The sequence below is a fragment of the Bombina bombina genome, chromosome 4, assembly GCF_027579735.1.
Source record: "Bombina bombina isolate aBomBom1 chromosome 4, aBomBom1.pri, whole genome shotgun sequence".
Taxonomy (NCBI): domain Eukaryota; kingdom Metazoa; phylum Chordata; class Amphibia; order Anura; family Bombinatoridae; genus Bombina; species Bombina bombina.
In genome coordinates, this window is record NC_069502.1 from 856,937,016 (window position 1) to 856,959,230 (window position 22,215).

Genomic DNA, 22,215 nt, shown 5'->3' on the forward strand with positions numbered 1-22,215 from the left:
ACTTACTGCTCTCCCTCCCTGCCGGTGAGTAGTAATACGTGAGAGTCTGCCGGGGCTGTGCACACAGTTACTTACTGCTCTCCCTCCCTGCCGGTGAGTAGTAATACGTGAGAGTCTGCCGGGGCTGTGCACACAGTTACTTACTGCTCTCCCTCCCTGCCGGTTAGTAGTAATACGTGAGAGTCTGCCGGGGCTGTGCACACAGTTACTTACTGCTCTCCCTCCCTGCCGGTGAGTAGTAATACGTGAGAGTCTGCCGGGGCTGTGCACACAGTTACTTACTGCTCTCCCTCCCTGCCGGTGAGTAGTAATACGTGAGAGTCTGCCGGGGCTGTGCACACCGTTACTTACTGCTCTCCCTTGTAGTTTACTGTCTCGTTTATAAGCGCAGATAACACAATGAGTTTAACCCTTGTTTAGTTCATGTTGTAGTTTTATACTGGAATATAGAGGATAACTATAAAAAAATAGGATGTGAGAGAAAAGGAGGAGAAAGTGTGAATTTGGTGCTATTGTCTGTCTGGGAAATAAAGGTTTTTTTATGGTAAAGTTATATGAACTAGATCATGGGATATAAAACTGAATCTGCTTTATTTGTTTACGATGAAGATAACGCTGATATAGTGAAAGTTGAGATAACAGAAGATCTGAGTGTGATGCAACAACTGGAAGCACCAGATGAGGAAACCGGTGATAATATCAGCCAAGGTAGGTGTGCACTTGTGGTTTGTCTGAGGGACACGGGTTACAGGTGAGTGCGCACATATGTTGTGTCTGAGGGATACGGGTTACAGGTGAGTGTGCATGTGTGTTGTGTCTCAAGGACACAGGTTTACAGGCGAGTGTGTGTGTATGTTGTAACTGAGGGATGAAGGTAGCATGGGTGTTGTGTGTGAGGTATGTGGGTTACAGGTGATTGTGCACATATATTGTGTATATCAGATTAGGAATCCAAACAAGGATTTGTGGCTTTTAGACCAGTGCTGAATTACACACTTTTATATCAAATTACTTTTTTAAAATAAAACTCTTTATTAACAAATATGCAACATACACAAACTGTTTAAAAATACAGCTGTTACTGCTAGACAATAGTGGGTATTTCACATCCACTTATTTATATAATAGCCCAGGAGTCAGCTGCTAAATTAAAAAAGACTGTGTGAGCTATGAGAGACTATGGAAAACTGTTAGCATACAGGAATAAACAGACATGCAGGCATATGCATATGTGGCACACACAATCAATCAATGCGCTCAAAGGCAACCTCCTTCCTGCGTACCGCTGTGATTTAACCCAGCCGGACGATTTCTGACTATATCCCTAATTCTTGTCAGCACACATTCATATTTTTCGATTGAAAAGCATCAAACTGATCACTCATTTAACATGAGCATATCAAATAATATATTGAGCAATATATCTCAGCAGCCATTATGTATTCAATCTTAATTAGCTGGCTATTCAGTCTCCAACTAACACCATAAAATTGGCAGGCTATAAATTGCTACTGTATCATATTAATGTAACAAATGTATCAAGTTTTTCAGCATGTGTAAAGTTATGATTAGTATCTTGTTTCCACAGTTACGTCCCTCATAGCCTCTCCCACCAACGCGTTTCGTCACTCGTGCGTGACTTCGTCAGGGTTTAGGGGCGGTCTCAGCCATCTTAGCTTCTTTTATAGGCATATATTGCCATGATAATCAGTTCGATTGGCAGCAGTGTCTTACAGCCTGGCGTCAAAATTGAATCTGTGTATATTGGCAGAGTTTGCTCATGTTTATCAAACATACTAGTTATTCTCAATCGCACTTTTTGTTTTACGAAATCTCAAACTTATTTGTTTATGTCCTTATTAGTTTTAGCAAGATTCAAAGTGTAATCAAGGTTCTTGATTTGACTATTTGTCTTTGTATGATTTGCTTGTCATATGTATATGCAGGAAAATTCCTGAATTAATATTTATGTCAGACAAGAAGGTTTTTACGAATACAATAACATAACATCAGTCCTTAATTCAGTCTAGACTCTGAATTAATAAATACTTAAAGATATTTTTCATGGTTTAAAAAGTATACATCTGTAGGCGTTTATTTTCATTTATCCAAAACATTATCATTATGGAAATTACCACTTAAAACCTCAATGTTTGGGGGGCGGAGCCAACGTGTTTTTATGCAGCTCCTGGGTCTTTAATATACTTACATGGTTTAATGTAGGTATAAAAGATTTAAATTTGTATTATGAATTAGCAGAAGACAACTATTACCTATCCTCAACTTATGGAAACTATAGATAAATAATCTTGAAAGTCTGGAGCTGATTCCATATACTAGACAGTGCCACGTGGAGAGGTTACATAAGAGTCTAAAGCCAAATTGAACTACCGGCATGGAAGCATTAAAAGTATGGGAACAGCAAACTCAACAATGTCTGGAATGACATTATCGGAGTATGAAGGAGGACCTCATGGATTTCTTAGCAGCCCTCACCCTGCCGCGGAGACATGAAGCTGTGAGATCTAACCTGGAACCGAGCGAGGAGTTATGGACCTCATTTCGACCGCCGTTACAAGAAGATCCGGGGATCCCTGCTGGTGGTCTTATGGTGAGCCAGGATTATGGGGCTCTAGAACAGAATCTGAATTCCGTTCGTCCACTGACTTTGGACGCCGACCTAGAGACTGAAGAGACATCAAACGCTGATATGGCGCGCACACGTGCCAACATGTTCCCCACGGCTCTCTCTTAACATCTGGGTTTTGTAATTCAGCCTCAGGAGGACATGCCGACTGGTGCGAACTACCGCTTGGAGGAGACCGTGATCATGTCCTCAACTAGACATGTTCCCTCTGCACGGAGTGGAGACCATGGGCTCCATGTACGAAGCAGCGAAAGCTGCTCCGGAGCCTTTGCGGGGCAGGTTCGCATATGCGAGCCTGCTTCCCGCAGTGTAAGAAGCAGCAGTCATTAGACCGCTGCTTCCTACAGCCTACGCCACCTCTTAGGTGGCGAAGCAAAATCACAGAGAGCACGCTCGCTCTCGGTGATTGACAGCCCCTTCAGTCGCGTGATTGGTCGCGCGATTGAAGGGGCGGGCATTACACACTCCGATGAGTGTGTAATGGTAGGCGGGCGGAGAGCTTCGCGAGTTAAGAAGCTGTCCGCCCGCCTCTTAATACATGGCACCCCTAGCCTTGAAGCGCCCCTTCACTGAGAAGCCCCCACATACTCAGGATCGATCCATCATACAGCTCACCGGGAAGATGATATCTACTAATGGACTTGAGGTCAGCTTGTGTCGGCTGAAAATAGGAATTGGCCGAGATTCGTGGCAAACACTGTGGTACCGCTTTGGAGTAGGCTGACTCATGGATAATTCCCATAGCAGAAGAGGAGTCTCACACAAAAATTGGTCATACGCTAATATTGGACTGTAAGAATGATGTTGTTGTATTTTATTGATAACAACTGAGGACTCTGTGGGATTCCTTAACGCTACTTGGCTATGCTGCCACTTTCCCCATTTTGGACAACTTTGTTCTGCGGCACATGATCGGTTCTACTACATATTTCCTCAAACCCTAATACCAGCAACCCACAAACTCTCTCTTTCAAAATCCTTCATTGTGGTATCGTTACTAATCGAATTGACTTTCTTATATAATGTTTGAGCATATGATGTGGGTCACTTAGTTTATTTTGCTCTGTGTTTATTTGTTGTCATAGGTATCACACTGTAATATATGCTTATATCTAGTAAGAAGGGCATGTACTGATTCACATAGTTCATTATGTTATGTATTTATTTGCTATCCTATGCCTTATACTGTTATACATGTTTGTATCAAGTTGGAGGTACATATGCTGATCACTGATTCATTACCCAGCTCAAGGTACCCCCCCACCAGTTACTCATTTCAGAGTGTGTATTTTATCTAGGGTACGCAACTGCAATTTTTTTTAAGCTCACTCTGAGTTAGATGTAGCTCACAGATTTTATTAGCTCCACTCTCTCTAGCCTACTGGGTTATATTAACATTTTAAGTTAAAGATTCCTGAGCCACAAACCATGCCCCTCCTTACTCTTCTTATGGGGGTAATGGTTATGCTAGATGACTGTGAAATCCCAGTCGCATTACAATAGCCTGTTGTTGATTCCACATGAGCCACTCATATAGCACTAGAAGCATGCTGGTCTGTTTGATATACTCTAATTTAGCCATCCTACCTCTGGGAAATTTGGTTGAACAGCATTCTCCATACACACTTATACTGAAAATATAGTTTAATGACGCATTCTCACATCCCCCTACTACATTAATAAGTAAATTTTCTGGGCACATTGTACTCTCTTATGGAACCATCACTGTATGATCTCCTCAGGTTTCTCCTTTCCTACCTTGCTCTCCTAAACCTATGTTATTTATCTATGGTGAATATTTGGATTTACACCTTCATATGTATAGGAGGGTATATGTAACGGTGACTGTTATCATTTGTTTATAATGTACTCTAACCAGCACACACCAGCTTCAACGTATCGGTGTAGGATAGAGTCAACTGCTCTGCAACAGTGGAGATAGATCCCCTATGTTTGCGGGAGCTTTCTGACTACTGAGGACTCCAGAGCTTAAAATTACTTGCATCGCTCACTCCCTAATGCCAATTTGTTTACCTTTGCACCATACCCTTTAAAGTCTCTGGATCCCTTGAGTAGTGTACATAAACTGGCCAATACTGGAATCCTGGGATAACCTCTCGACAAGAGTTTTTTGTCTTCTTTATTTAAGGGCTACAGTCCCCCCCTTGGTGCTCTTTTACGTTTTTCATACGTTATAGCTCTGGCAACAGCTTGTTAGTAATTTATAACAGAGCTACATATGTTTTCCTCTAAGTTTTCCACTTGTGAATTTATATGCCCAACTTTTATTATGATATACTACTGGGTCAGCGGCCGGGACCTCAGTGTATCATCGTCTAATTTATGTAGCTAAATACTAGAAAGAGTTAACAGTGACATAACTCAGTCACTATATACTACATGGAGCATTACACACTATATTTAATAGATGCTATAACACCGTTATATCCAGGGCTCTCTTGGCATATCATAAGAACTAGAAACACCTTATTTTGTTAATTGTTATACCAAGCTATGTCCCTCCCTATTAGTCATATAAACAGTAGGTCCTTCCTTTGAAGCCCAACTTTGCAACTATATAGTATGACTTCCACCAACTATTCTGTTATCCAGTATGGCTCCTCTCCCCATTCCCTCCCCCACTCCACTTTGAGCGGCTCTTGCCCGCTGAACTTCCTTTCCCCTCTCCCCGCTAATTTGGTCCAAAAGCGGCCAAACATAAACTAATCCACACTTGTCCCAATTTTACTAGAATATATAACTTTATAAATGTTCTTTATGGCAACGTCGAGATCATAATATATATATATATATATATATATATATATATATATATATATATATATATATATATATATATATATATATATATATATATATATATATATTATTTCAGCTCACCATACATTATATTGTTTGTATACTGATTCTGAGTAACTACATTTGATATTACATTCATGATAAAATTGGCCCAAAAAGCGACCAATATAGTAGTTACTTCACATTCAAGCCTAAAAAGAAAAACATAATTTATGTAAGAACTTACCTGATAAATTCATCTCTTTCATATTAGCAAGAGTCCATGAGCTAGTGACGTATGGGATATACATTCCTACCAGGAGGGGCAAAGTTTCCCAAACCTTAAAATGCCTATAAATACACCCCTCACCACACCCACAATTCAGTTTAACGAATAGCCAAGAAGTGGGGTGATAAGAAAGGAGCGAAAGCATCAAAAAATAAGGAATTGGAATAATTGTGCTTTATACAAAAAAATCATAACCACCACAAAAAAGGGTGGGCCTCATGGACTCTTGCTAATATGAAAGAAATGAATTTATCAGGTAAGTTCTTACATAAATTATGTTTTCTTTCATGTAATTAGCAAGAGTCCATGAGCTAGTGACGTATGGGATAGCAGATACCCAAGATGTGGAACTTCCACGCAAGAGTCACTAGAGAGGGAGGGATAAAATAAAGACAGCCAATTCCGCTGAAAAATTAATCCACTACACAAATCAAAAAAGTTTCAATTTTTATAATGAAAAAAACTGAAATTATAAGCAGAAGAATCAAACTGAAACAGCTGCCTGAAGTACCATTCTACCAAAACTGCTTCTAAAGAAGAGAAAACATCAAAATGGTAGAACATAGTAAAAGTATGCAAAGAAGACCAAGTCATTGCTTTGCAAATCTGATCAACAGATGCTTCATTCTTAAAAAGCCCAGGAAGTAGAAACTTACCTAGTAGAATGAGCCGTAATCCTCCGAGGCGGGAATCCACCCGACTCCAAATAAGCATGATGAATCAAAAGTTAAGCAAGATGCCAAATAAATGGCAGAAGCCTTTTGACCTTCCTAAAACCAGAAAAGATAACAAATCTGAATAGCTTCAACATAGAATTTCAAAAACTCTTACCATATCCAAAGAAAGTAAGAATCTCACCAAAGAAGTCTTAGGAAAACAATAATTCCTCCCTAATGTTGTTAGAATTTACAACTTTAGGTAAGAATTGAAATGAGGACAGCAAAAACCACCTTATCCTAATGAAAAAATCAGAAAAAAGAGATTCACAAGAAAGAACAGATAATTCAAAAACTGTTCTAGCTGAAGAGATGTCCAAAAAGAACAATACTTTCCATGAAAGTAATTAATGTCCAGAGCAAGCATATGCTCAAATAGAAGAGCCTGAAAAGCCTTCAGAACCAAATTAAGACTCCAAGGAGGAGAAATTGGCTTAATGACAGGTTTGATACGAATCAAAACCTGAACAAAATGATGAATATCAGGAAGTAACACTGCCTTATCCTGATGAAAAATCAGAAAAGGATATTCACAAAAAAGAGCAGATAACTCAAAAACTCTTCTAGCAGAAGAAATAACCAAAAGGAACAATACTTTTCCAAGAAAGTAATTTAATGTTCAGAGAATGCATAGTTTCAAACGGAGGAGCCTGTAAAGCCCTCAGCACCAAATTGAGACTCCAAAGAGGAGAGATTGAATTAATGACAGGCTTGATACGGACCAAAGCCTGTACAAAACAATGAATATCAGGATGATTAGCAATCTTTCTGTAAAAAAAGAACAGAAAGAGTAGAGATTTGTCCTATCAAAGAACTGAAGACAAAACCTTATCCAAACCAACCTGAAAAAATAATAAAATTCTATGAATTTTAAAAGAATGCCAAGAAAAGTAGGTCTTCCAGACTCAATAATAAATCTTTCTAGAGACAGATTTACGAGCCTGAAACATAGTATTAATCAATGAGTCAGAGAAACCTCTATGACTAAAAATCAAGCGTTCAATCTCCATCCCTTCAAATTTAATGATTTGAGATCCTGATGGAAAAAATGGGCCTTGAGAAAGAAGGTCTGGTTTAAATGGAAGTGTCCAAGGTTGGCAACTGGCCATCCGAATGAGATCCGCATACCAAAACCTGAGAGGCCATGCTGGAGCCACCAGCAGAACAAACAAATACTCCATAAGAATTTTGGAAATCACTTTGGAAGAAGAACTAGAGGCGGAAAGAAATAGGCAAAAAGATAATTCCAAAGAAATGTCAATGCATACACTACTTCCGCCTGAGGATCCCCGGACCTGAATAGGCCCCTGGGAAGTTCTTATTCAGATGAGATGCCAACAGATCTATTTCTAGAAATGCTCACATCTGAAAAATTGAAAAACATATCTGGGTATGAGAGACCATTCTCCCGGATGTAAAGCTTGATTAACAGAGATAATCCGCTTCCCAAATATCTATACCTGGAAAAAACCCCACAGAATTTAGATAGGAGCTGGATTTAGCCCAAGCTAATATCCGAGACACTTCTGTCACAGCCTAAGGACTGATAGTCCCACCCTGATGATTGACATACACCATAGTTGTGATATTGTCTGAAAAACAATAAACGTCTCTTCTTCAAAAAGAAACTAACTGAAAAACTCTGAGAATGCACGGAGTTCTAAAATATCAAATGGTAATCTCGCCTCCTGAGATTTCCAAACCCCTTGTGCTGACAGAGATCCTCAGACAGCCTCCCAACCAAAAAGACTCACATCTGTAGAGATCATGGTCCAGGTTGAAAGAAACGAAGAGACCTGTAGAACTAAATGATGGTGATCTTAACCACCAAATCAAGAGAGATAAATATTAGGATTCGAAGATTTAAAATGTGAAATCCTAGAATCCCTGCACCATAATTCAGCATAAAAAACTGGAAAGGTTCTTTCTATTGAAAATGAGCAAAGGGAATTGAATCCAATGCTGTGGCCATACGACCTAAAACTTCTATGCATATATAGCAACTGAAGGAAATAATAGAGACTAAAGGTACCGACAGACGGAACCCAATAAAATTGTCCCTTGTCTGATAGAGACAAAGACAGTGACACAAACTATCTGGAAACCTAAAAAAGGTGACCCTTGTGTGAGGAATCAAGAGCTTTTGAAAAAAAGATCCTCTAACTATGTCCTGGAAGAACAAAGATCCTCTAACTATGTCCTGGAAGAACAAAGTGAATTATATGAGATTCCGCATCCTCAGAAAATAATCTGAATGAAAACAGAAAAATGAAAATATGCATTTATTGTATCTAATGAAAACAAATAATGCCATCACTGACCAAAACAAGGCAGAATAGTTTGAATAAAACTCCAAAACCCAGTTCCTAAAAATGGAACTGGAAGAAATACCCCAGAAGATTCCAGGTCTGAGCAGCGCTTGAACCCCACGGGTGATCAGCCATGCTTCAACAGTACCCAAAATACATAGGACCGAAACACACTTAAAGAAAGTGTTAGCCTTACTGGAATAGCTGGAATATAATAGAGAAAAAAGACTTCTCACAGACGGTTTATTCTGAACTTATTCTATACCCAAAATCAAAGAAATTTGGACCGAATAGAACCAAATAAATTTCAAAAAAGTCTTAACCTGCCCCTTACCAGCCGAGCTGGAATACGGCACGTACATCGCAATATTAGGGAGCTGATTTTGAACTGAAAAATTTCCAATTAAAAACATGAATTCAGGAATTTGTTCCTTAATAAGAACAACCAAACTAATATAAGCTTAAAGTTTTAGTCTTAGAACTCAATCTTGAAGCCCAGAGTAACAGTTAAGAATTGAATCCAATTATAAAACAAATAATTGATTATCTTAAAACAAAAGAAATATGGATTTAAAGAAATCACAAAATTCTTCTAGCTAAAACAGCTAAAGACATAGATTAAACCTAATTTGCAAAAATATTCAATAAAATGAAGACACAAATGAAATTATTAGCATGATAGTCCAGTTAAAGGACCAGTCAATACACTGGACTTGCATAATCAATAAATGCAAAACAACAAGACAAATGCAACAGCACCTAGTCTAGTAAATTTTGTCCCTTTAACAATGCTAAAATAAATCATAATTTGATACTTGATCTAAAAGTAAACAGAAAAGATGAAGCAATTGCAACATCATCCAAATAAATCACAGGTCCAAGAAAAGTACCTGAAACTAAATAATTTTCCATAAATAAGATACAACCATCTAAAGAAATATAAATACTATTTTGCTATAAAAACAATAGCATAATTAGTAGGAGTAGAGATAGCCCCAATAAATTCGAGAACCCTCCAAATTGAATTTAACTGCCGGCAAAGAATATAGTTTAAAACCTTTGAAGAAGGAATAAAAGAAAATTCTCAGCCTATTCCATTCCCTAGTATGAGGAACTGGAAAAAAAAAAAAAAACCCTGAAAACACAGAAGAATAAATAAGCAGAAATAAAATGTTAGCTAGTCTTGAAAAAGAACTAGTTACCTTAATATCCAAAATAATCAACACCTTTTCAACAAAGAACAAATGTACTTTAATAAAAAAATAAAAAAGTAGATTTGTTAGTGTCAATATCTGATGAAGAAAATTCTGAATGAGAAAAAAACATCATCCGAGAAGGATAAATCAGTATGTTGTTGGTCATTTGAAACTTCAGTAATTAAAAAAGAAGTTTGAAAAAGACCTAAAAATTTTATTAGAAGGCACGAAGTCAGACAAAGCCTTTAAAATAGAATCAGAAAAATATTCTTATAAATCTTCTAAGTATTTCTTGTACATAAGATGTAAAAAGAATAGCAATATATAAAGCATAAATACTAATGGATTCTGCATATAAAAGTTTAACATGAAACTTTTATAACAAACCATAGCTAAAGATAAACATTCATAACATTGAAAATAAATGAACTTAGCTTTGGTAGGACTGAACTCAGTCAACGGAATCCCTTAGTACGTTTTGAAACAGGAACAGTGAAATCTTGCAATATGTAATAGAAAAAAACAAAATTTAAAGCAAAATTATCAAATTCCTTAAATGACAGTTTCAGGAATGGGGAAAAAATGCAAAATAATAAGCTTCTAGAAAGCAGAAGCAATAAAAAAGTGAGGTTTAAATAATGTGAGGAAAAAAGTGGAACAAAAAAGATGCCCACATTTCTTGGCGCCAAATACAACGCCCACATTATTGGCGCCAAATACAACGCCCATATATTTGGCGCCAAATATGACGCCACATCCTCTGACGCCGAAACCGACGCCCACATTTTTTGGCGCACAAAAATGTCTGAATACGCATGCGTCAAAAAATGACGTTAACAGAATACAACTTCCGGCGTCAACTACGGCGCCGGAAATGACAAATTTTTGCGCCAAAAATGACGCAATAAAAAGAAACATTTTCTGCACCTGCGAGCCTAACAGCACGCAGGAAAAAATGGTCAATTGAAAATTTACAAGGTAAAGAAAAAAAAAAAATTGAAATGCATTATCCCAAATAATGAAACTGACAGTCAGAATTTTAAAGGAATACTGATTATCCTGAATCAAGGCAAATATAAGTTTATAGACATATATTTAGAACTCTACATATAAAGTGCCCAACCATAGCTTTGAGTGTCATAAATAGAAATAAGACTTACTTACCCTAAGACACTCATCTACATATAGTAGATAGCAAAACCAGTACTGAAACGAGAATCAGTAGAGGTAATGGTATATAAGAGTATATCGTCGATCTGAAAAGGGAGGTAGGAGAAGAAATCTCTACAACCGATAACAGAGAACCTATGAAATAGATCCCCTAGAGGAAGACCATGGTATTCAAATAGGCAATACTCTCTTCACATCCCTCTGACATTCACTGCACTCTGAGAGGAAAACCGGGCTTCAGCCTGCTGCGAAGCGCATATCAACGTAGAATCTAGCACAAACTTACTTCACCACCTCCACGGGAGGCAAAGTTTGTAAAACTGAATTGTGGGTGTGGTGAGGGGTGTATTTATAGGCATTTTAAGGTTTGGGAAACTTTGCCCCTCCTGGTAGGAATGTATATCCCATACTTCACTAGCTCATGGACTCTTGCTAATTACATGAAAGAAAATGAGGTTTCATTTTTGTTTGTCTAGTTTTTTGCGGGTTCTGGATTTCCTTTCTCTTTATTTTCTCTCACATGTTTCTGACATCCAAAAGTTGCAAAGAATGTCTAGTTGGATACTCATCTATTATTATTTAACCTAGGTTTCTGGGTTACCTATTCTCTTGTACATTATAATGTCATGAACAAAATAAGCACTCACCTGTGGGCGTTAATATACCCACCTGAAAAGTGAAAAGTTAATGTATATTCATTTATTGTATCTGTGACAAACATTTTTTTTCTCTTTTTGTTCGAAAAACCTCAATAAAAAATTATTTAAAAAAAAACAAAAAAAAAAACTCAATGTTGTATACCTACTTAGGGATATATTCCTCACATAGGTCAGAAACAACTCAAGTGTGATCTGCGGATTATATACTGATCTGATCACTTTCAGTTATTAGCATACTGGAATACTCTCAAACAGATTTTATAGGATTTTGTTTTGTATTTATCCCAGGAAGCATTTCTATGATATTGCTTCATTTAACCCTTTTGGTGCGGCTGACTGCAGTTCGTGTATCCATCTGCATTCCTTTTGCAACAGGATTTTGTTGAATTCACCTCTTCTGCCTTTTAATCTTAGTTGTTCAATTGCAAAAAAAAAAATATATTTAGCATCTGCATGGAATATATTCTTATGCTGGGCTACTGGTACTGATCTATTCCATTTAATGTCCCCAATATGTTCCAAAATCCTGGCTCTTAACTCCCTAGAGGTCTCTCCCACGTAGATCAAATTGCATTTACACATTGCAACATAGACAACCATACTGGATCTACAGTTCATGAATGTTTTTATCTCATACTTTTTGTCTGTGTTGGGATTTGTAAACCATTTTGTTTGAATTATATTTCGGCATGCTTTGCATCTTCCACATTTATAGAAACCTTTGGTTTCTCTTAGCCATGTTCTTGGCTTCGGTATCAAATAGTGACTATTAGTCAAAATATCTTTTAGATTTTGCGATCTTCTGTCTCCCGGACCCCCGCCGCCACTAAATAAAGTGTTTAACCCCTAAACCGCCGCTCACGGACCCCGCCGCCACCTACATTATATGTATTACCCCCTAATCTGGTCCCCCTACACCGCCGCCAGCTACATTATATGTATTAACACCTAATCTGATCCCCCTACACCGCCGCCACCTACATTAAATATATTAACCCCTAATCTGATCCCCCTACACCGCCGCCAGCTACATTAAATATATTACCCCCAAACCTAAGTCTAACCCTAACACCCCATAACTTAATTATTATTTAAATAAATCTAAATAATATTAATATTATTCACTAAATAATTCCTATTTAAAACTAAATACTTACCTATAAAATAAACCCTAAGATAGCTACAATATAATTAATAATTACATTGTAGCTATTTTAGGGTTTATATTTATTTTACAGGTAAATTTGTATTTATTTTAACTAGGTACAATAGCTATTAAATAGTTAATAACTATTTAATAGCTACCTAGTTAAAATAATTACCAAATTACCTGTAAAATAAATCCTAACCTAAGTTACCATTACACCTAACACTACACTATCAATAAATTAATTAAATAAACTACAATTATCTCAACTAAAATACAATTAAATACACTAAACTATATTACAAAAACAAACACTAAATTACAAAAAATAAAAAAAGATTACAAGAATTTTAAGCTAATTACACCTAATCTAAGCCCCCTAATAAAATAAAAAAGCCCCCCAAAATAATAAAATTTTCCTACCCTAAACTAAATTACAAAGTAACCAGCTCTTTTACCAGCCCTTAAAGGGGCTTTTTGCGGGGCATTGCCCCAAAGTAAACAGCTCTTTTACCTGTAAAAAAAAAGCAATACAATACCTCCCCCCAATATTACAACCCACCACCCACACACCCCTACTCTAAAACCCACCCGATCCCCCCTTAAATAAACCTAACACTACCCCATTGAAGATCACCCTACCTTGAGCCGTCTTCACCCAGCCGGGCCGAACTCTTCATCCGATGCGGGCACAAGTGGTCCTCCAGCCGGGCAGAAGTCTTCATCCGATCGGGGCAGAAGAGGTCCTCCATCCAGCAGAAGTCTTCTTCCAAGCGGCATCTCTATCTTCATCCTTGCGGCGATGAGCGGCTCCATCATGAAGACCTCCGGTGCGGGACATCCACTTCGGCCGACGACTACCCGACAAATGGCTGGTCCTTTAAATTACGTCATCTAGGATGGCGTCCCTCGAATTCCGATTGGCTGATAGGATTCTATCAGCCAATCGGAATTAAGGTAGAAAAAATCCTATTGGCTGATTGGATCAGCCAATAGGATTGAGCTTGCATTCCATTGGCTGATTGGAACAGCCAATAGAATGCGAGCTCAATCCTATTGGCTGATTTGATAAGCCAATAGGATTGAAGTTCAATTCTATTGGCTGATCCAATCAGCCAATAGGATTTTTTCTACCTTAATTCCGATTGGCTGATAGAATTCTATCAGCCAATCGGAATCTAAGGGACGCCATCTTGGATGACGTCACTTAAAGAGATATTCATTATGAAGAAGCCGTCGTTTGAAGAGGATGCTCCGCGTCGGATGTCTTGAAGATGGACCCGCTCCATGCCGTCTGGATGAAGACTTCTGCCCGTCTGGAGGACCACTTCTGCCCGTCTGAAGGACTACTTCTGCCGGCTTCATTGAGGACATCTTGCCACTTGGATGAAGACTTCTCCCGGTAAGTGAATCTTCGGGGGTTAGTGTTAGGATTTTTTAAGGGTGTATTGGGTGGGTTTATTTTTTGGGTTAGGGCTTTGGTCCTCCAATAGAGCTAAATGCCCTTTTAAGGGCAATGACCATCCAAATGCCCTTTTCAGGGCAATGAAGAGCTTAGGTTTTTTTAGTTAGTATTTTATTTGGGGGGTTGGTTGTGTGGGTGGTGGGTTTTACTGTTGGGGGGGTGTTTGTATTTTTTTTTACAGGTAAAAGAGCTTATTTCTTTGGGGTAATGCCCCGTAAAAGGCCCTTTTTTAAGGGCTATTGGTAGTTTAGTTTAGGCTAGGTTTTTTATTTTATTTTGGGGGGGCTTTTTTATTTTGATAGGGCTATTAGATTAGGTGTAATTAGTTTAAAGATCTGTAATTTGTTTTTTATTTTCTGTAATTTAGTGGGGTTTTTTTGTGATTTAGCTAATTTAATTTATTTAATTGTATTTAATGTAGGTAATTTATTTAATTGTAGTGTAATGTTAGGTGTTAGTGTAACTTAGGTTAGGTTTTGTTTTACAGGTAAATTTGTATTTATTTTAGCTAGGTAGTTATTAAATAGTTAATAACTATTCTACCTAGTTAAAATAAATACAAACTTGCCTGTAAAATAAAAATAAACCCTAAGCTAGATACAATGTAACTATTAGTTATATTGTAGCTATCTTAGGGTTTATTTTATAGGTAAGTATTTCGTTTTAAATAGGAATAATGTAGTTAATGATAGTAATTTTATTTAGCTTTATTTAAATTATATTTCAATTAGGGGGTGTTAGGGTTAGACTTAGGTTTAAGCGTTAATAAATTTAATATAGTGGCGGCGACATTGGGGGCGGCAGATTAGGGTTTAATAAGTGTAGGTAGGTTTTGGCGACATTGGGGGCGGCAGATTAGGGGTTAATAAATATAATGTAGGTTTCGGCGATGTTGGGGGCAGCAGATTGGGGGTTCATAAGTATAATGTAGGTGGCGGCGATGTCCGGAGCGGCAGATTAGGGGTTTATAAGTATAATGTAGGTGGCGGCGATGTCAGGGGCGGCAGATTAGGGGTTAATAAGTGTAGGTAGGTGGCGGCGACATAGGGGGCGGCAGATTAGGGGTTAATAAATATAATGTAGGTGTCGGTGATGTTGGGGGCAGCAGATTAGGGGTTCATAAGTATAATTTAGGTGGTGGCGGTGTCTGGAGCGGCAGATTAGGGGTTAATAATTTTAATGTAGGTGTCGGCGATGTCGGGGGCGGCAGATTAGGGGTTAATAAGTGTAAGATTAGGGGTGTTTGGACTCGGGTTCATGTTAGGGTGTTAGGTGTAAACATAAAATGTGTTTCCCCATAGGAATCAATGGGGCTGCGTTACTGAGATTTACACTGCTTTTTTGCAGGTGTTGGACTTTTTCTCAGCCGGCTCTCCCCATTGATGTCTATGGGGAAATCGTGCACGAGCACGTACGACCAGCTCACCGCTGACTTAAGCAGCGCTGGTATTGGAGTGCGGTATGGAGCATAATTTTGCTCTACCCTCACTTCTTGTCTTTTAACGCTGGTTTTATAAAAACCCGTAATACCAGCGCTGCAGGTAAGTGAGTGGTGAGAAAAAACTGCTCGTTAACACCGCACAGCTCCTAACGCAAAACTCGTGATCTAGCGGATATTTTTTAATGTCTACTAAACTGCCCTTAAAGGGACATAAAACACAAACATTTTCTTTTATGATTCAAATAGAGCATTCAGTTTTAAACATCTTTCAAATTTCCTTCTGTTATCAAATTGTCTTCATTTTTTTATACTTTGTTGAAAAGCAGGGATGTCAGCTCAGGAGTATGCACGTGTCTGCAGCACTATATGGCTGCAGTTTTGCAACAATTTTCTATCGGCTAGATTATGAGTTTTGCATTATGAGGGGTGCGGTACTAACTTGTTATTGTCACCGCTCACTTACCTACAGCGCTGGTATTACAGGTTTAAAAAAACCCAGCGTTAGCAGGCAAGAAGTGAGCGTAAAGCAAAATTGTGCTCCATACCGCACTCCAATATCAACGCTGCAGTGAGCTGGTTTTACGTACTCGTGCACGATTTCCCCATAGACATCAATGGGGAGAGCCAGCTTAAAAAAAGCCTAACACCTGCAATAAAGCAGCGTAAAGCTCCGTAACACAGCCCCATTGATTCCTATGGGAAACAAAATTTATGTTTACACCTAACACCCTAACATGAACCCAGAGTCTAAACACCCCTAATCTTACACTTATTAACCCCTAATCTGCCGCCCCCGACATCGCCGACACCTACATTATACTTATTAACCCCTAATCTGCCGCCCCGACATCGCCGACACCTACATTATATTTATTAACCCCTAATCTCCGCCCCCAATGTCGCCGCAACCTACCTACACTTATTAACCCCTAATCTGTCACCGCCTCTATACTAAATTTATTAACCCCTAACCTAACCCCTAACCTAACCCTAAATCTAACCCTAACACCCACTAACTTTAATGTAATTAAAATCAATCTAAATATAAAATCCTATCATTAACTAAATAATTCCTATTTAAAACTAAATACTTACCTGTAAAATAAACCCTAAGCTAGCTACAATATAACTAATAGTTACATTTTAGCTATCTTAGGTTTTATTTTTATTTCACAGGCAAGTTTGTATTTATTTTAACTAGGTAGAATAGTTAGTAAATAGTTATTAACTATTTACTAGCTACCTAGTAAAAATAAATACAAATTTACCTGTAAAATAAAACCTAAACTGAGTTACACTAACACCTAACCTTACACTACAATTAAATAAATTATATTAATTAAATACAATTAACTAAATTACAAAAAAAAACTAAATTACACAAAATAAAAAAAGAAATTATCAGATATTTAAACCAATTACACCTAATCTAATAGCCCTATCAAAATAAAGCCCCCCCCCAAAATAAAAGAAAACCTAGCCTAAACTAAACTGCCAATAGCCCTTAAAAGGGCCTTTTGCTGGGCATTGCCCCAAAGAAATCAGCTCTTTTACCTGTAAAAAAAAATACAACCAACCCCCCAAATAAAATCCTATTCTAAAAAACCTAAGCTCCCCATTGCCCTGAAAAGGGCATTTGTATGGGCATTGCCCTTAAAAGGGCATTTAGCTCTTTTTCAGCCCAAACCCCTAATCTAAAAATAAAACCCACCCAATAAACCCTTAAAAAAAACTAACACTAACCCCCGAAGATCCACTTACAGTTTTGAAGACCGGACATCCATCCTCAATGAAGCCGGGAGAAGTCCTCAACGAAGCTCTATTGGCTGTTCCAATCAGCCAATAGAATACGAGCTCAATCCTATTGGCTGATGGGATCAGCCAATAGGATTGAAGCTCAATCCTATTGGCTGATTGCATCAGCCAATAGGATTTTTTCACCTTTAATTCTGATTGGCTGATAGAATTCTATCAGCCAATCGTAATTCAAGGGACGCCATCTTGGATGACGTCACTTAAAGGCACCTTCATTCTGGAAGAGGTGTCGTAAGAAGAGGATGCTCTGCACCGGATGTCTTGAAGATGGAGCTGCTCCGTGCCGGATGGATGAAGATAGAAGATGCCGTCTGGATGAAGACTTCTGCCTGTCTGGAGGACCACTTCTGCCGGCTTGGATGAAGACTTCTCCCAGCTTCGTTGAGAATGGATGTCCGGTCTTCAAAACTGTAAGTGGATCTTCGGGGTTAGTGTTACGTTTTTTTAAGGGTTTATTGGGTGGGTTTTATTTTTTGATTAGGGGTTTGGGCTGAAAAAGAGCTAAATGTCCTTTTAAGGGCAATGCCCATACAAATGCCCTTTTCAGGCCAATGGGGATCTTAGGCTTTTTAGATTAGGATTTTATTTGGGGGGTTGATTGTATTTTTTTTACAGGTAAAAGAGCTGATTTCTTTGGGGCAATGCCCTGCAAAAGGCCCTTTTAAGGGCTATTGGCAGTTTAGTTTAGGCTAGGGTTTCTCTTGTTAAGTGTAGTCAGTCCACGGGTCATCCATTACTTATGGAATATATCTCTTCCTAACAGGAAGCTGCAAGAGGATCACCCAAGCAGAGCTGCTATATAGCTCCTCCCCTCACATGTCATATTCAGTCATTCTCTTGCAGCCTAACTAAAGATAGGTCGCTGTGAGAGGTCTGTGGTGTTTTTTAACTTAGTTTATTTCTACAATCAAAAGTTTGTTATTTTAAATGGCACCGGAGTGTGCTGTTTATTCTCAGGCAGCATTAGAAGAAGAATCTGCCTGCGTTTTCTATGATCTTAGCAGACGTAACTAAGATCCACTGGCTGTTCTCATCTGAGGAGTGAGGTAACTTCAGAGAAGGGGAATAGCATGCAGGGCCCCCCTGCAAATCAGGTATGTGCAGTAAATTATTTTTCTGAGGAATGGAATTGACTGAGAAAATACTGCTGATACCAATGTAAAGTAAGTTCAGCCTTAAATGCAGTGATAGCGACTGGTATTAGGCTGATGAGTGTGTGTACACTGAATATATTTTTCTAAGGAATGGAATTGACTCTGAAAATACTGTTAATACTGAAATAATGTATGAGCCTTAACTGCAGTAAAAGCGACTGGTAGCAGGCTTATTAATAACAATTCATAACTTTTCAAATGTATGTTTAAAACGTTTACTGGCATGTTAATCGTTTTTTGTGAGGTACTTGGTGATAAAACTTATTGGGGCATGATTTTTACCACATGGCCATCTTTGTTTTCTGCATAGAAACAGTTATCTGAGCTTCCCCACTGTTGTAATATGAGTGGGAGGGGCCTATTTTAGCGCTTTTTTGCGCAGTAAAAATTCAGTCACAATCTGTCTACTTCATCCTCCATGATCCAGATCGTCTCTAGAGAGCTCAGGGGTCTTCAAAATTCATTTTGAGGGAGGTAATCAGTCACAGAAGACCTGTGACAGTGTGTTTTGACTGTGAGAAAAACGTTAATTATTAAATTGTTATCCGTTTTTGGGTATTGAGGGGTTAATTATCCATTTGCTGGTGGGTGCAATCCTTTGCTAACTTAATACATTTACTGTGAAAAATTGGTTGCTATAACTATTTTGGTTCATTGTTATTTCAACTGTGACAGTTTTTTGTGCTTCTTAAAGGCACAGTAGCGTTTTTTACATTGCTTGTAAATTTATTTAGAAAAGTATTTCCAAGCTTGCTAGTCTCATTGCTAGTCTGTTTAAACATGTCTGACACAGATGAATCTCTTTGTTCACTATGTTTAAAGGCCAATGTGGAGCCCAATAGAAATTTATGTACTAATTGCATTGATGCTACTTTAAATAAAAGTCAATCTTTACATGTAAAGAAATTATCACCAGACAACGAGGGGGAAGTTATGCCGACTAACTCTCCTCACGTGTCAGTACCTTCGCCTCCCGCTCAGGAGGTGCGTGATTTTGTGGCGCCAAGTACATCAGGGAGGCCCTTACAAATCACTTTGCAAGACATGGCTACTGTTATGACAGAAGTATTATCTAAATTGCCAGAATTAAGAGGCAAGCGCGATAGCTCTGGGTTAAGGACAGAGCGCGCGGATGAGGTGAGAGCCATGTCAGCTACTGCGTCACAGTTTGCAGAACGTGAAGACGGAGAGCTTCATTCTGTGGGTGACTGATCTGATCCAGGGAGACTGGATTCAGAGATTTCTAATTTTAAATTTAAGCTTGAGAACCTCCGCATATTGCTAGGGGAGGTATTAGCGGCTCTGAATGATTGTAACACGGTTGCAATTCCAGAAAAATTATGTAGGTTGGATAGATACTATGCGGTACCGGTGTGTACTGACGTGTTTCCTATACCTAAAAGGCTTACAGAGATTATTAGCAAGGAGTGGGATAGACCTGGTGTGCCTTTTTCCCCTCCTCCCATATTTAGGAAAATGTTTCCTATAGACGCCACCACACGAGACTTATGGCAGACGGTCCCCAAGGTGGAGGAAGCAGTTTCTACTTTAGCTAAGCGTACCACTATCCCGGTGGAGGATAGTTGTGCCTTTTCAGATCCAATGGATAAGAAATTAGAGGGTTACCTTAAGAAAATGTTTGTTCAACAAGGTTTTATCTTACAGCCCCTTGCATGCATTGCGCCTGTCACTGCTGCGGCGGCATTCTGGTTTGAGTCTCTGGAAGAGGCCATTCGCACAGCTACATTGGATGAAATTATGAACAAGCTTAAAGCACTTAAGCTAGCTAACGCATTTGTTTCTGATGCCGTCGTACATTTAACCAAACTTACGGCTAAGAACTCCGGATTCGCCATCCAAGCGCGCAGAGCGCTATGGCTTAAATCCTGGTCAGCTGACGTGACTTCTAAATCTAAATTGCTTAATATTCCTTTCAAAGGGCAGACCTTATTCGGGCCCGGCTTGAAAGAAATTATAGCTGACATTACGGGAGGTAAGGGCCATGCTCTACCTCAGGACAGGGCCAAATCAAAGGCCAGACAGTCTAATTTTCGTGCCTTTCGTAACTTCAAGGCAGGAGCAGCATCAACTTCCTCCGCTCCAAAACAGGAAGGAGCTGTTGCTCGTTACAGGCAGGGCTGGAAAGTTAACCAGTCCTGGAACAAGGGCAAGCAGGCCAAGAAACCTGCTGCTGCCCCCAAGACAGCATGAAGAGAGGGCCCCCTATCCGGAAACGGATCTAGTGGGGGGCAGACTTTCTCTCTTCGCCCAGGCTTGGGCAAGAGATGTCCAGGATCCCTGGGCGTTGGAGATCATATCTCAGGGATATCTCCTGGACTTCAAAACTTCTCCTCCACGAGGGAGATTTCATCTTTCAAGGTTATCAGCAAACCAAATAAAGAAAGAGGCGTTTCTACGCTGTGTACAAGACCTCTTACTAATGGGGGTGATCCACCCAGTTCCGCGGACGGAACACGGGCAGGGATTCTATTCAAATCTATTTGTGGTTCCCAAGAAAGAGGGAACCTTCAGACCAATCTTGGACTTAAAAATCCTAAACAAATTTCTAAGAGTTCCATCATTCAAAATGGAAACTATTCGAACCATCCTTCCCATGATCCAAGAGGGTCAGTACATGACCACAGTGGACTTAAAGGATGCCTACCTTCACATACCGATTCACAAGGATCATTATCGGTACCTAAGATTTGCTTTCCTAGACCGGCATTACCAGTTTGTAGCTCTTCCCTTCGGATTAGCTACGGCTCCAAGAATCTTTACAAAAGTTCTGGGCTCACTTCTGGCGGTACTAAGACCGCGAGGCATAGCGGTGACTCCGTACCTAGACGACATTCTGATACAAGCGTCAAGTTTTCAAACTGCCAAGTCTCATACAGAGATAGTTCTGGCATTTCTGAGGTCGCATGGGTGGAAGGTGAACGTGGAAAAGAGTTCTCTATTACCACTTACAAGAGTTCCCTTTCTAGGGACTCTTATAGATTCTGTAGAGATGAAAATTTACCTGACAGAGGCCAGGTTATCAAAACTTCTAAATGCTTGCCGTGTCCTTCATTCCATTCCACACCCGTCAGTAGCTCAGTGCATGGAAGTAATCGGCTTAATGGTAGCGGCAATGGACATAGTACCATTTGCGCGCCTGCATCTCAGACCGCTGCAATTGTGCATGCTAAGTCAGTGGAACGTGGATTACTCAGATTTGTCCCCCCTACTAAGTCTGGATCAAGAGACCAGAGATTCTCTTCTATGGTGGCTTTCTCGGCCACATCTGTCCAAGGGGATGACCTTTCGCAGGCCAGATTGGACGATTGTAACAACAGACGCCAGCCTTCTAGGCTGGGGCGCAGTCTGGAACTCCCTGAAAGCTCAGGGATTATGGACTAAGGAGGA

The 22,215-nt window shown here is 39.2% G+C and overlaps 1 protein-coding gene across 1 annotated transcript in view; it reads left to right on the forward strand.

Annotated features, from left to right (window-relative positions):
- Nucleotides 1-2,458: 2,458 nt before the first annotated feature.
- The window catches only part of LOC128657995 (oocyte zinc finger protein XlCOF6.1-like), a 57,032-nt gene continuing 37,275 nt past the window's right edge, over nt 2,459-22,215 (forward strand). Inside the window, exon 1 of the mRNA XM_053712434.1 lies at nt 2,459-2,723. Coding sequence (XP_053568409.1) covers nt 2,459-2,723 — 265 coding nt within the window. The remainder of the gene's footprint in view (nt 2,724-22,215) is intronic.